This window comes from Rhea americana, unplaced genomic scaffold (genome assembly GCF_003343005.1).
Source record: "Rhea americana isolate MKP2758 unplaced genomic scaffold, rheAme1 scaffold_97, whole genome shotgun sequence".
NCBI lineage: Eukaryota > Metazoa > Chordata > Aves > Rheiformes > Rheidae > Rhea > Rhea americana.
The window spans coordinates 2,245,181-2,260,005 of NW_028187166.1; the positions used below are offsets into that span (position 1 = coordinate 2,245,181).

The 14,825-nt window shown below is 55.1% G+C and overlaps 1 protein-coding gene across 2 annotated transcripts in view; it reads right to left on the minus strand.

Annotated features, from left to right (window-relative positions):
• Positions 1–446: 446 nt before the first annotated feature.
• NTNG2 (netrin G2) overlaps positions 447–14,825 on the minus strand; it is a 41,101-nt gene continuing 26,722 nt past the window's right edge. Inside the window, exons 4-13 of one of the 2 annotated variants that reach the window (XM_085325225.1) lie at positions 13,324–13,496; positions 12,476–12,502; positions 10,665–10,769; positions 7,925–7,993; positions 5,412–5,486; positions 4,417–4,482; positions 4,122–4,196; positions 2,472–2,639; positions 1,977–2,111; positions 447–1,610 (exon numbers count right to left, since the gene is read on the minus strand). In XM_085325225.1, the coding sequence (XP_085181351.1) occupies positions 1,387–1,610; positions 1,977–2,111; positions 2,472–2,639; positions 4,122–4,196; positions 4,417–4,482; positions 5,412–5,486; positions 7,925–7,993; positions 10,665–10,769; positions 12,476–12,502; positions 13,324–13,496 (1,117 nt within the window). In that variant the 3' untranslated portion in view covers positions 447–1,386. The remainder of the gene's footprint in view (positions 1,611–1,976; positions 2,112–2,471; positions 2,640–4,121; positions 4,197–4,416; positions 4,483–5,411; positions 5,487–7,924; positions 7,994–10,664; positions 10,770–12,475; positions 12,503–13,323; positions 13,497–14,825) is intronic. The other variant, XM_085325224.1, reaches the window with a different exon arrangement.

Consider the following 14,825-nt stretch of genomic DNA (forward strand, 5'->3'; position numbering starts at 1 on the left):
GCAAACACTTCCTCTGCTTGTAGCATGTGTACGAGCTTTAAATAAGTTGATCTGGTCCCTACACCTTCTTTATTGAAGTCCTAGACTGTGGCTGCCTAAAGCTATTCAAAATAGACAACTTCTGTGAAGGTTCAGCATGACACCAGCTCTGTGGGGTACAAGGGGTTTGGACAGCTGAGGTCCCCCTGGAGAAGCATCCTGGACTACCCAGCCTTCTCCTACAGCAGCCTCTTTTGGAAATGGCATTTCAAGATGAGATCAAGGCTTAATATATAATCCAGGCTTTGTTAATTGTCTACAGTCAGTCTAACCTAGGTTCAGCAAAGTGATTAGGAGGAATAATTAACACTTCTCACTGATAAAACAGCCTCTCTTCCCCCGCCCTTCTCCCTCACCGTGTAGTGCACCTTGGTAGTGACTCAGAAAACACAAGAGGACATGATGAATCAAAAAATAAGTCTTTACCTGTAATTAACTGTGCACACAAAAAGGAAAACGTGGTGATCGAGCAGCAATTAATAGTTGCTTTACTGTAGGAGGTTACAGCATAATCAAATGCTCATGGCAAAATGTCCCTTTAAATGGTGGTTCTTCTATAACATTTAGTCCAAATAAAAATGTCTCTACTAAAAGAGGTATTTGAACCGTACACTATATGAAGGTGTGGATAAGACACTGCACTCCTCGCATACCTTGTGCCTAATGGCCCCTGTGCTCTCCATGAGTGCAAGAGATGAAAACCCAGCCATGAAAACACAAAATCATTGCAGCAACTAGAGTTGTAGGCAACAGTGGGTGTAGGGCTGGGCCGGGCCAGCAGTGGGACATGGGACAATGCAGCAAGGATGGACCAGAGTCCTCCCTTCCCTCCCTCCCCTTCCCCTACCTGTTACGGGGCTCTGGAGTTATGACAGGTTCTTACAAAACAGGACACTAAGAAGGGAGAAAAAAAAACAACAACAAAAAAAAGCCTATACCAAAATAAATAATAATAAAAAATAATATCCCTCGGATTGCAGCACTGTTTTGCCAGGGTCCTTGTGGCCCAGGCTGCAGGTCGCCCCGTGCAGAGCAGGGGAGRAGAGCGGCTGCGTGCCGGGAGGGCGAGCCTGTCCCCGCGGCGCGGAGGCCGGCGCGGTCCCCGTTGCCGCTCGGCGGCCGGCTCCGCGCTGCAGCCCGCTCCGGCCGGGGCCGCGGCGGTTTCGTGGCCAGCGGTCAGCCCCTGGTTTTCTGCGTACCTCTCTGCTTGGCAAGCGGGCCGAAAGACGTTGTGCAAGTCCTAGCGGGAAGGAAGGCCGCGGAGACGGCGGGGAGAGCCGTCGGTTTCCTTAGTCCCCCCGGGTCCTCCGGTGATGTGCCTGGACCGCGCTGCCTCCCGCGCGGGCTTCAGAGGTCCACGCAGCCTCGCAGCTGGAGGGCCAGCGCACCGAGGAGGACGGTGCCGAGGCTGGCGCGGGCGCCGGAGGCGGCGTCGCAGTCCTTTCCATCGGTGTCGCACCGGGACTGCTGGCACAGGACCCCCTTGAAGCCCACGGGGCAGAGGCACCGCTGGTTCCTGTAGCAGGTGCCGCCGTTCTGGCAGAGCAGGAGCTCGTCGTCGCAGACGTTGGCTGCRAGGCAGGAGGGAAGGACGCGGGCGTTAGCCCCTCGGCCGCCCCTCAAGGTTGAATTATCCGACCTACTGGCGTTGGATAATTTAACCTCTGAGGCCAAAGGAGCAGATGGGGTGGGGGAAACTGCAAGCTTTGGAGGCAAAACTATCACGATTGGAGCTCTGCGAGGAAGGGCTGGAGGTGTGGAGCTGCTCTCAAGCCAGACCCTGCAGGACATGGGGCAGCTGAGCTGGAGGTGCTGAAGATCCCCTTGTGTTTGAGCCCATCTCACCCCTCGCTTTCTGTCCCCAAGGGAGGACTGTTCCCAACCCTTCTGGTGTCCTTCTGGCCTGGGTGGGTGGGTGCTGTGTGCCGGGTACTCACGGAAACAGCCCTGTCTCCAGTAGTAGTTGGGCAGGCAGTCGTCGCACTTGGGCCCCGTGGCGCCTTCCTTGCATTCACAGTAGCCGGTCTCGTTGCAGCGGTCATGCACGGAGCCGATCTGGTTGCAGTTACACTCTGCCCAGAGATAGGGCCGTTAGTCCCCCCCCACCCAGGGGGGCCCATGGGACCTGCTGCCACCTCGATGCTGGTGCTGGGGTGACACGGGGAACACCGGGCCAAGGGCCAAGGCATTGCCAGAGCTGTGAGTGAGCCCCGGGAGGGCTCTGAGCTGCTCCTAGTAGAGCAGAACGTTTTTGATGCGTGCTGGTGAGGGTGTACGTGGGCTTTCAGGGCAGAGATGCCTCGAAGGGCTGCAGCAGCCTCGCACAGACACGTGTCCCTCAAGGGGGGGCCTGAGCTGAAGCCCACCTTGCACAGCAAGGTCTCACGAGCCAGCCCGGCCGAGGCCACCCCACGCCACCGTGGTGTGCTCACCTATGCAGACATTCTCGTCGTCCAGCTCGGCCGAGCTGTTGCGGTAGAAGCCCAGGCGGCAGTGCTGGCAGTGCTGGCCCCGGGTGTTGTGCTTGCAGCTCACGCAGGTCACCACRTTCAGGAAGTCAATGTAGCTGCAGCGGTTGGAGTGGCCGTAGCACTCGCAGTCTGCGGGGAGGAGGAGGAGGGAGCTGGGGAGGCTGCRCTGGGGCTGCCCGCACGAGAGGGCTGTGAGCAGGTCAGGGCAGTAGGTTCCTTGGGTGGTGAGGTCCTGGGACTTAGCTGCTTTAAGGAAAGCCCTACRTAGAGAGTGACCATCAGAGGGGAGYTAGGTGCTAATTAAAGAGCCATCCGGTTGAGGAGGAGACTCCAGCTTGGTGCCTGGAGGTGGAGGTGTGGGGGTCTTGCTGGGCTGGACATGGTGCCCCCAGCTGGTGCAGGGCTTGGACCCACTCATGGGGCTCAGCTGGTGGGCTGGGACCGGCAGAGGATGTGGAAGCACTTGCTGGCCACAGGGAGGCCCTGAGCAAGGCTGAGACAGAGCAGGAGCTGCCACCTGCCCAGGTAAATCTCTGCTGGCCTGTGCCACCCATGTCCCTTCTCGGCATGGCCGGGGCTGCTGCCTTCCCCCTGCTCCCTTGGCCAGSCCATGCTCCCTGAGACCTCCCAAGCTGGATGCGTGTGCTGTGCCTCTTGGGTTAAATGCTTTGGTTGAGCTTTAAGGCTTAAAATGAGTGTATGGAGGAGGAGCATCTTGTGTGGCGGTCCTTGGACAGGGATGTGGGAAGTGGAGCAGCCCAGAGCCCTGCAGCAGCTGCTGGGGCAGGGAGGATCACCAAGGGCTGCCCCAGTATATGAGGCCATTTTGGACCACCATATCGCTCTGCTGTGGTTGCAGGTAGGAAGACGACCGCCTAGGYTTAATTTCCAACCAGCGGCATCTTGATTAGTTGCTTCTTGTGCCTGCGTTTTGTTAGACATCATGACTGAAGGTGGAAAAGGTCTCACTGTACTGGCAGTGTTATGGCTCTGGGTGATGGATTTGCCTGGGAATTTGCAAGGATAACACAGGAGGCGAGGAGGTACCCCAGGTGTGCCATGGTACTGCGGCCCTGGCCAGGACGCGTCCCAGCACAGAGGACGGCAGGAGCAGAGGGTGCCCTAGTCAGCTCTGAGCTTCCTCGTGTTTGGAGGAGGGAGGCTCAGAGCTGGGGTTGTGACTCAAGCATTAAACATGCATGGATGGTAGGGAGATGGGAGGCAGGGATTTGGGCTGACATGCATGTAGGTATGGAGCAGGGGATTAGTGTCAATGAGATGAAGACCAGGGAAGRTGGAGCGGGGCAGAGGTTTCCCCACGGTTCGCAGCTGCCTGAGGAGGAACTGAGAGTTGGCTGCAATCCTGACCCTCCGTGAAATGACTCCCCCCCCCTGTTTGACCAAGAGCCCAAGGAGCTCAGCTCAAGAGCTTCTGGCTGCTGCAGTCCACAAGCGTTACTTCACCCGAGGCGTTTGCGCTCGCCTGCAGCTCATCCAGGACTTGCACAGACAAACCCTCCCCATCTTTTCCACATCTGAAACTGCTGAATCACGTTGCGCTGGTGARGGTAGGAGCCCTGGAGCTGTCAGCGCTGAGCTCCCTCCTCTTACCTTCATACGCCTCAACAGGTGCCATGGGGCCAGAGTCTGGTTTGAGCCGGATGAGTTTTGAGATCTTTGAGGACGCTTRAGAAAAATCAGAGACATGCTTTTTCGTGGCGCTTTAGCACGGCTCGGTGTGCTACGCTCCAGCAAGCGGCTGCTGCTCCCGCAGCCGGAGCTACTGGCTCTATCGGCCGCGGCCCCTATTCGACGCACGTCACACCAGCTAGCATCTAAAAAGCGCCTGGGAGACGGCTAAGAGCTACGGCGCTAGTCCGGGGGGCGGCCCTCGGCGGGCACCTACCTGCCTTCTTGCCGTGCCTCTTGCCTGCAGAGTGTGCTGTCCGCCCGGCTTTGCTCCTCGGCGCCGCTGCGCGAGACAGTAACACCTCGGCGAGGGCCGCGGCGGGGAGCGAGCCGCTGGCACCGGCCGGCTAATTCCCGGGGGCGAGCGGCCGCGTCCCYGAGCGAGCRGGGTGGGGTGGGAGGGGGCTTCCTYGGGGCGCTCTGGCCACCGAGCACCCTCTGGGGCAGCGCGGATTGCSGTGGGGATCCGCTACGGGCTGCGACGTCGAGGGTTTCAGCGCTGGGAAGGCTTTGGGGGGGTCTCCAGCCCCAGCAGGGGTGGTGGTGGGGGGAGGCTGCGCAGGGGAGACGCTGCTAAATGCTCGCCGTTGCTGCACCGATAAAGGGCAGCAGCCTAAACCGTGGCGCCTTCCTGGCGTCCGGCATCGCTTTTAGCTTTCCTCTTGGGGGGCAAACGGTGCAATCAGCAGGACGGGGTGACAGTTTTTGTGTGTGGTTGGCAACAGCTGAAAGGCTCTGGGGCAGCTCCTCCCCTTTAACCAGGGTAATCTGGGAGGAATGAAGCTTGTTTAAATGTTGGCAACTTTACTGTGGTTGGGGGTGGGGGGGAAAAGCTCAGAAGTTGAAATCTGCTYCAGGAGCGGACTCAACCTTTTTGAGTTGGATCCTCCAGCGAAGCCAGATGTGTCCTCCCATATTGGGTGGGGAAGAGGGAGGTGTCCTGGCAGTTGGTGGTGGAGGGGGAGACTCTGTCTCCTGCTTCCCTGGCTCAGTCCGACCTGCCTGCAGCTGTCACCCAGAAAGCTCGCTCCAAACGAGCGCCGCGGTGCGGGCTGACCTGAGATGGACCCTCGGAGCAGGACAGCAGCTCGTAGGGCGCTGGCTTGTCCCGAGGAGGGCTGTTATCCCCCCTGCTGTCACGGGGGGAGAAGCCCGACCTGCTCCATCTTTGCTTGCCTTGCTACAGGCCCCAAGCCCGGGGCACGTCCTTACCTCGGATGCTCTCCGGAGGCTTTGGTGGCTTCGGCCGGGGTCTGAGCGCTGCGGTGCTCGGTGGGCGCTCAACAGCTTGAAGCRGTGTCAGTTAAAGAGAACATCAGCTTTAATACAGATCTGCTATTTGTTTGTTTAGAAAGGTGGCAAAGAAGCCCAGGAAGCTCTAGCCAGGTATCTAGGGTGGGTCGGGGGAGCTGGATCTAATCTAATCGATGACACGTGGGAGAAGAAAGGAGAGACAAAGTCTCCTGGAAAGGGACTCTTCAAGCAGGAAGAGATGGAGTTATTCCTAAGGGACCAGGGAGGAGGCGCCGGGCAGCAGCCTGTGAGCTTCACCCGGCGGTGGAGGCCGCTCTGCCGTCACCGTCTCGAATGGGATTTTGCCTCGCTCCGAGGCTAGAGACAGCCCCAAAACCGCGACCGACGGCTCCAAGCAGCGCGTTCTACGTCCCGGCGTGGTCTGCCCCGCGCCGAGCGGCTCCAGGCGCCGCCTCGCGCCCTGGGCCAGCTTTAGCGGTCGATACGGGCCGCACGGAAAGGGATGCGAACGCCTACGGCCGGAGCTGGCCGCAGGCTAGTCCCGCCTCGCCGGACGCAGGGCGCCGGCACGGCCCGAGCTCCTCCCGGGCGGGAGGCGGGGGGGGCCCCCGGGGGGCTGAGCGGCCCCCTCCGCTTTGGGGGGCTCTGCTTTTGAGTAACTGAACTGAGGGGGGGAGGAAAAACCCAAAAAACCCAAACCCAGGTATTTTATGATGGAGGCAGGAAGTCCTGATGTCTAATGCAAAGTTCTAGGCCCTGCTCAGGCCCTGCTGTTCCCTCAGAAACACCAGCTAAAGAATTTGCAAGCCGCTGCGGAGAAATTAAAACAGCAGGAAATCTGTAGATCGCCTGCTTGATTTTTCTTTTTCTTTTTTTTTTTTTTTCCTCCCCCTCCCCGCTGGCTCCATACCCCTCCCTGTCGCCTCAGTATTGGTAACAATCTTCAGGTTTGCTAGAAAACAAATCAAGGGATAAAATTTTAAAAGCCATATTATTAATTTCAAGCTCCAGTTGGGTAACATAAGGAGGAGGAGGGAAAAAAAAAAATCCCTCGATCCTTGCCAAGTTTCAAAGGACAAACCCGAGAAGGAGAGAAATGTGATTTCCCAGCCTCAGCAAGGGGATAATAAACAATGCAGAATAAAAAAGGAAAAAAAAAATTTTTTTTTAATGACAAGCTCTAAGAGAAGGTGATAGACATTGTCCTTTTCAGCTGGAAAGTGGAAGCCAATTGATATTAATACGGTGTTAAAGAGAATATAAAAAAAGCCTTGTGCAAATTGGCAAGGGTTTAATTAGAGTCACAATAAAAACCAGCCCTGGAGGCATTTTGCTTTTTAGTCATTCACATACACCTCCACTCAATCGCATTTACAGAGCCAGGGAAATTATTAATGCTCATTATCCTGAGAACCTTTCCCTTGTATCTCGGTGACATTAATGGCCAGTTTTACATTTCAGGAACGGGAGAGACATGTCTCACCTCCAGACCTATTTTTTATATACATATGTATATATATATATATATATATGTCTCAAACGCTGGGCAGCTCTTATCTCTGGGGCTTTTATCAACACCGATGAAACTCCTCGGTCTTGGTGGGTTTCTAGGGAAGCAGAATAAAGCACACCGAGAAGTCACGCTTTACAGCAAAAAAGCACCGGGGCAGGCGATGTTTTGAAACGGCGCTGGAGTAGGGTGGGAAGAACCTTGGAAAAGTCATCTTGTTTACACAAGTGCTACAGCCCTTCTGGGAGAGAAAAGCTGTGGGCTGCAGCGCTGGTGAGGCAGCAAGGCACGAACACGGCTACCGGCTACACGGGACCTACACAAAGCCAGGCTGCTGGTGAGCTCTCTCTGCCGGGGCTCTTCACCATCAAGCAGGGCTCCGTTTGGTTTGCCTTTTTTTTTTTTTTTTTTTTCCTCCAGAGCTGGACTGAAACTGCTGGGTTACAAACTGGGGGGGTGGCAATGGAAGCAGAAATAAAAGCTTCTTTTGCTTATTTTAGGCGTGGGGAAAATGTCACAAATGGTAAGAAAGAATTTGACAAGCTTCAAGGAAGGTTTAGAAATAACAGAAGTGCAGAAGGCAAGTGAAAGTAGCGCTTAATTCAGCCTCCTTACGGTAACTGCGCTTTCCCTTGGTTCTGCCCTTTTTGGCACCCTTGGTGAAGTTCAGACTAATGACTGTGTCCATAAATTTCTGGGTTTTGCCCTCTTGCCGCTCGATGGGTGAACGAGCACAAGAGCATCCTACGAGCAGGACCGAGGCTCCACCTTGGCCACAAAGACGGCCGCTGGCAGCCAACAGCAGCAGATGTCTAGCAGATCCGTGCAACCCGGACACACAAACCGAACCTAATCTACTCCTCTAGTCTACATGCTAGGTTGGTTTCTGCCTTGCTGCTACCTACTAGTGTACAGAGGCACAAAAGAGAAGGGAAAAGCACATCAATCTGGCCTTAAATACCTGTTTTTTCCTGTGTCTCCTGCATGGGCATAGCTGCAGCAAGCTCAGAGGCTGGTTTGATGCTGGTTGCTTAAGGTGGGAAGCAGAAATTCAGAAGGTAAAAGACAGCACACAGATTAGAAGGTGAAACACTGACAGGGCAGGGCCTTAAAAGGGTGTTTTTAAACGTCCATGTAGCTGAGCTGGCTTTAAAGCAAAGAGGGATTTTTTAATGCCTAATCGCAGAATGGCTGAGGTTGGAAGGGAACTCTGGAGATACCTAGTCCAACCCCTTTGCTCAAGCAGGGTCACTTAAAGCATGAGCAATGACTGAATGTCTCTGGGATTCTGACCCAGTGCTGGGTAACTGTCTCTTCTGCAAATGAGCATCTTGCAGCAGCTGGAAGGGTCATCATTTTAACAAGGGGCTTTCTCTGAGGTCCAAATGAGTTAAATTCAGAGCACCTTTGGGATTTCATGGTATTTAAAGAAGCACTTTGCAGCCTGTGGGACTGGAGGGGGAGGAGCTGCTCTGCATCAAAATGCTAGACTGGCCCTTTCCTGCAGGCGCTCATAAGAGGTGGTGAAGCTGCAAAAATCCAGGCTTGCACCTTCTTTCTTGCACAAAGGTAAGAGTTGCAGGTCAGCTCCCTTGAACTCAAGGTGGATCAGAGTTGAGCTATWGCTTGATTTCATAGCCTCAAAGGTGTAAAGAGGTCCCTAGCTATTGCTGCTTGGGGCCAGGATCTTCAGCATCCACCCCTGGCACACTAGCAATTTAAGCTGCTGGGGGACAGCAACTATCTCCTTTGGACCAACCACTCCAGGGACTGTATCCATCCCAGGTGCACTGTTTTGGGGTGAGTGGAGTCTTGTGGGTGRGCAGGCTTGCCAGCAGTTAATGAATAAACTATGAAAGCACCAGTTTTGCCTAGGAAGCAAGTCCTGGAAGGGTGATGAACCCTGAGGTGAGTGATGTTTTCCAGGCCCCTTGCAACAGTTTGATGGGAGAGATGCACCCACCAGCCAGCAGCATGTGGACACCTTCCTCTCTCCCCTCTGATACACTACAGAAGCAGAACAGATCACTGCAAGTCAAACATGAGATAGCCACCAAGCACCTATACACAGATGCTTGCCAAACAGACCAGAAATGCTGCTGTGGGTGAGCATGGATAAAAATCAAATGACCCCAAGTGCATTGTGTAGATGTGATCTACTGTCACTGCTGTGGATATGGAGATGCTGTGATCTCCAGGCAAGGGTGGCAAAAAAACCAAAAAAAAACAAAAAAAACCAAACACCTCCTGCACAGGTACAACATGCACCTGGATAAGGAGCACTTTTTAACAGAGAAGGACATTGCAAGTCTTTTGCCTAGGGTCATTCTAGCTCCTTGAAAGTTGGAGATAAACCCCTGGCTTCCTGATTAGCTACTCAAGCAGGGTACTTCCATGAATATAGCTGTATTTGCATAAACATGCAATCAAGTTTCCTCATCCCTTTGACTGGCTTCTGGCAGCTCCCCCAGACAGACTGTTACTAACATACTGTGGGTGTAAAATGTCCTCCTGGGAAATATCAGGCCCGGAAAGCATGGCAATGCAATGACTGCGTGTCTAATTCCCCCATGAGAAGCTTTAAAAAAATGTCCTGCTGTTAAGTTTTATCTGCTCATTTCTAAAAGAAAAGTGAGAAGGATGTCTCCTTGCTCGCAGGAGAAGGAAGGAGGAACCCCAGGAAAATGGACAGAAGTTTTCCTCCGTGGGGTCATTTTAGGAATTAGGGAAGGGTGTTTTAAGCTCGTGTGTGAGCTCCGGTCCCTGCATGCTCCCTCRCTGGTCGTAAAGGAGGCCGCTCAGGGAATGTTAATGTGTGACTCCTCCGTGTGAAAACTGCCCTTGCAAATGCAAGCCAGCCAGGGTTAGCRCCTCGGGGCTGGCTCCAGGGACTCGGTGCGGGACTCCGAGAACCAGGGAGCAGAGCAGAGACAAAAGCAAAAACAAAGGAAAACCCGCGGGCCCTTGAACAGCAGCCGGTTCCTCCGAAACTGAGCAAAACCTTGGAGCTGCTCTGGAGCCACAGGAGGCTGCCGCGTTGGTCGGGGCGCGTGGAGCCGGGGCAGCCCTCCTTGTTGGCGGCTCCCCCTCACTGGGGAACTTTCCCACGGGCACCGGCAGAGCACAGCAAAGCAGCACGCAAATGTAACGGCTGCCTTCCATGATGCCCTGGGAGAAAGCTGGWGGCTTCTCCTTGCAGCCCAGCAAGGTTGAATATGTGGTTTAATTTTACYGGTGGGACAGTAAAGCCCTCCTTGCTTTCCTCCCCTTTCCCTGCCTTGTGGTGGGAGCTGTAAGAGAGCATCTCTCGCTGCTGTGCCAGCCTTGGGCAGGACAACATTGCCAAGTAGCCTTAGAAGGGAGAGATTTGAAATCATTTTCTTTTTTTATTATTTTTTCTATTCTTAAACAAAAGGCCAAGGACTTTGCTGGCCTTGAGGTGGACCCACAACAGCTATCTTTATGGTTACGGGAGCCAACGTTGGGGCTGGCACCTTTACTCCAAGCTCATGTTACCGACGYGAAAATGCTCATGGACTGAATTAGGTGAGAACAAACCAGGACCTCCCTGATGCTGGGGGATATGAGCACATTCAGGGTGATTTTTATCCATGTCTCTTCATCAGCCTATAGTGCAGATAATCAGAGCCACAATGCAGGAGTCCCATGCCACCGTGGGAGCCGGGCTGGAAAGCACCCACCTGGCTGGGTGGAGGTGGTGGTRGTRGTGGTGGTGGTGGTGGTGGTGGTACGTGATGTAGTGGTGGTCGGTTTGGTGGTGGTACCGCGCTGCGCTCGCTCGTACACTAACAAGCAAAGAGAAGAGATGTGAGAAACCTACTGAAGGGCACTGCAGGGCTTTGAGACCGGTGCAGCGGGTCCACAGAGGCTGAGGGCATCGCCCCGGCTCCAGGAAGYCGTGCCTGGAGGGAGCCCCGGTCCCATGCCAGGCCTGGAGATTTGTGCAGCCCCAGGTGACACAGCTGGTTGCCGCCCAYGCGCTGGCGCAGGGGCTGAGCCGCTGCACCAGCCTCCTCGGCTGGGGCAGATATTAGCTTAAATGCTTAACAGCTTTGCCATAACCGATTGCCAATTAAGCGGAAAAGAGGCAAAGAAAGCCYGCCTGCGCAGAGCGGCGAGGACACCCGGACTGCTTCTGGCTATTCTTTTCCACCCTGGCGTTCTTCAGGCAACGAGGCACATCAGCTGCTCGCTGGTTTTCCTTCAAAACCAAAAATCCCTGCCGCGCTGCCCGGGAGCGAGCCCGGATGCGGCGCCGCTCTCACCGCACCGGCCGCAGCTAAAATAACACGCGGGACACGGCTTCCCGCTTAACACGCACCTGCTGCCCTCGTGTCCTTGTTTGTCCCACTGCTTCGTGCAGATTATCGTGCTTAATTTCATAATAGCCCTTAGCTAGTTTAAATACTTAATTTAGGTCACTTCTTGTCTCCTGTGCAGGCAACATAATCTCGCCTTAGCTGCCCTCGGATGCAAATCCCTGCTGTCCACTTCCGGCACGGCTCGCCCGCTCTCCCGCTGCCCTCCCAGCTCCTCGCTAGCGGGTAATTCTGGTGGGAAATGGTTTTCCAGGGAAACAAATGTAGAACTGAGAACGCCCATCGGGGAAACAAAAGAATTAACTTATCAGTAAGTCCTCGATCGGAAAAGTAAAGAGGATTTGGGCTGTTAATAATTTTTTAAATCCCAAATTACTTTGCAGAGASTTAACTTTTGTTTGAAATTTTTAAACATTTAGATTTAATCGCTTGAAAATCTAAATGCTTCATTTACCCAGGAATGCTGTCCCTCGCTTTTCATTTAGGTGCATTTTTCAGTATGATTATCGTGCTCGAGTTTACCTGAAACTATTTTTCCCTCCAACTCTTTCCCGCAAACCGCAGAGTTCATTATTCATTCAGCCCTACGATTTGTTTCCTTGGGAAGGCAATTTTGAGGCACAGAATTCAGACCCAGACTCGTGCGTCCCCAAAGCTCAAGGCTCTTTGATAGCGAGCTACCTCCAGCTTTGTTAAATACGGAGTCGTATCACACCATCAATCTTTCAGCAGAAATCCCTGCAGAGCGCCGTGGGCTCTGCTGCTGACGCTTCCTCGACACACGTTCCTATACGTACACATGTATACTCGGGCGTGCACACACTATATACATTTTTTTTTTTAAGCTAGCCCAAGGTGACCCGAACTGGATGCTTTGCCAAATAATTTAAAGCCGGCTCCTCCTCGGAGCAGGAGCCTGCAGCCCTGGGGTGGGGGGGAGAAGCYCCCGGGGATGCTGGGGGGGTTTGAAGCGCTTTTTCCTTTCCTTTCCTTGCCGGCTGCCGCTCTAACGAACCTCGTGGGGGGAAACCGTGCCAGAGGAAGAGGCAAAATGAGGCAGCCGAAGTCAACGGAAGAAAACATAGGGCGCTCTGACAGGACGGAAAACGAAGCGCAGCCAGGGAGGACTTAGACGCGCTAAACGCCCGCGTCCCGGTTACGTTTGTACTTACTGCCGAAGGCCGAGCCCGCAGCCGCACCTGCGAGGAAGGAGGAGAGGGGCGGTCAGGGCGCCGCGAGCCCAAACCCTCCCCCTCGCGCGGGCCGAGGCGCCCGGGGCTTCGCCCACAGCTTTTAGCGGGTTTCCCGGCGCTGCCGCCGGGGCTCCGGAGCTGCCTCCGCGCGGACGGCTGGGGAGGGAGTTGGACGGGGGAAGGACGAGGTGGGGAGGGGGAGCGCGAGGCGGCGGCGCCGCTCGGCGGGAGCCGACGGGCGCGCTGCCGTTCGAAGGCGCCGCGCGTCCGCCAGACGCTCCCGCCCCGGGGCCCGCGTTTCAGCTTTGATCGTCCTAAAGCATATAAATCTTTCAAAAARGAAAAAGGCGAGGGAGGGAGGGGGGAGTCTCTTCGGCAGCGCTCGAAGCGGCTGCTCGAAAGGCCGGGAGGGCCCCGCGGCGCCTCGACGAGGCCGCCGGCGCGAACCGGGCCGGGCTCGTTCGCCGCGCATCGTCCCCCCGCGCCTCGGCCGTGGCAGCCGTCGGCGGGGGCCGAGCGGGGTCCCGGGGGAGGTCCCGGGACCGCTCGAAAGCCAGCGATCCCTTCAAGGGACAACGCCGTGGACCTGCGCCTCAGCCCCGGCTCGGGTGAGATCATCCTGCCTGTTCTTGGCCTCCCTGAAAGCAACCACCTTTGCATCCACCCGGGCAACGTCTCCCGCCTCTGCGCGCTGGTAAATATTTCTTCCCTTCCTCAAGCTGAGCATCCTGCAGCCCTGCGCACTAATCCGAGGGGGCAGAGGACAAGAGGAGGCTCCGCTCCCGTCGGGAGCGCGGCCAGGGCCGCCTTGCCGCCAAGCGACTTACATGCGTTGGGCGACCCGTTGGGGAGAGGCAGGTAGGATCCGGCTCGCCAAGACCTGGAGCGGAAGTTCTTCTTGCACTTGCCGCAGTCCTGCCCCGTGGTGTTGTGCTCGCACTCGCACTGAAGGCTGCCCTCCCTGAAGGTGCACAGGTTGGCATGGAGGTTGCATTTACACCTGGAGAAGGAAGACGGGAGAGGAGACGTCAGGAGTAGCCCACCCCAGAGCAGTCCARTCCACGCATGTGAAAATGCAGAGGTGAAGCCGGGCTGGTTACCCCTTCCCTGTTCCTTTTGCGGGGTTTTTTCACCGAGCACGGCTGTTTTCCTGGGGTGGCTGGTGCAGGGGCTATGATGCCCACATCCTTCCCTGACATGGATCTGCGGTCTCTGTTCCGAGATGAAGAGGTTTTACTCCCACTATCTGACTGCAGGAGCACAGACCGTTTTAAYGGTAAGTCAATGTCTCAAGCTGAGGCTCCAGTAAGGAGCCACATGTGTTTCAGACTGTAACAGAAATCCAGACGATTAGCTCGGATGTAGGCTTTTACCTGGAGACAGAGAGGACAGCGTTGAGCTTTTAGTACGGTTAACACCAGTGTGCCTCAGCCCCTTGGGCAGTGCACCGAAGCCAGGAGCGTTTTCTCCCTTGGAGTGAAACAGTGCAACACCAACCCTTTCACTACTCGCAGCACAACCCCAGCCTGCTGTGACCACCTTAATGTGCAGAAAAAGCCACCGTCAGAATCCGCTTTTTAGTCAAAGCCTCATCAGAGAAGGCAACAATGAAAACCACTATTCAGCAATCTGCAAACATTAACTAACTTTTAATGAGCTGTAGTGCAGCATGCAGGGAATAATTATTTCCATGTACAATAATTCCTGTTCCTCAAACTCCTCAGGTGACTTGTGCGAAGCTCAGAGGTTGCCAAGGCTGAGCCTATAATTCACATGTGGCTCTATCTGTTCCCAAGCCTAAGCTCAGACATGCACTAAGGCGAGCAAAGTCTGATTTCGTTCCRGAAAGTGTATCCCTAGCACAGAACACCGAGTTTTCACTGCTTTGTCCATCATGCAATAATTCACGCTCTCAAAAGCAGCACCGTTAGAAAATAGCAATGCTGTGGCTTATGCGAATGGGAAGAGCTGTCTGTCCGGGTAGCCCCCGGCTGCCTTCCTGGCCCAGTGGGTCTGCTTCTGCCACGCTCCTGTTCAAGCACAGCGGGATAACGTGACCTTTCCTGCGATTCCTCCCCCGACCTCTTCTCCATTCCAGAGGACTTTGCTCAGGGGCCAAGCATCAGCTGGATGAAGGAACGGCCTCTCCTCCCWACTACAACCCTTCCCTGCCTCCAGGAAGGGAATATGCATCTCTTAAAGGGGAAGAAAGGAAGAAATCAGGTCTGTGGAGCACTGCTGACACACAGCATGCCCTGGCTGAACCTCTGTGCTACTGAAAGCCGGTGACGCTCCGTATCGCTGAACGTGCTAACAGCCTCTGCACACC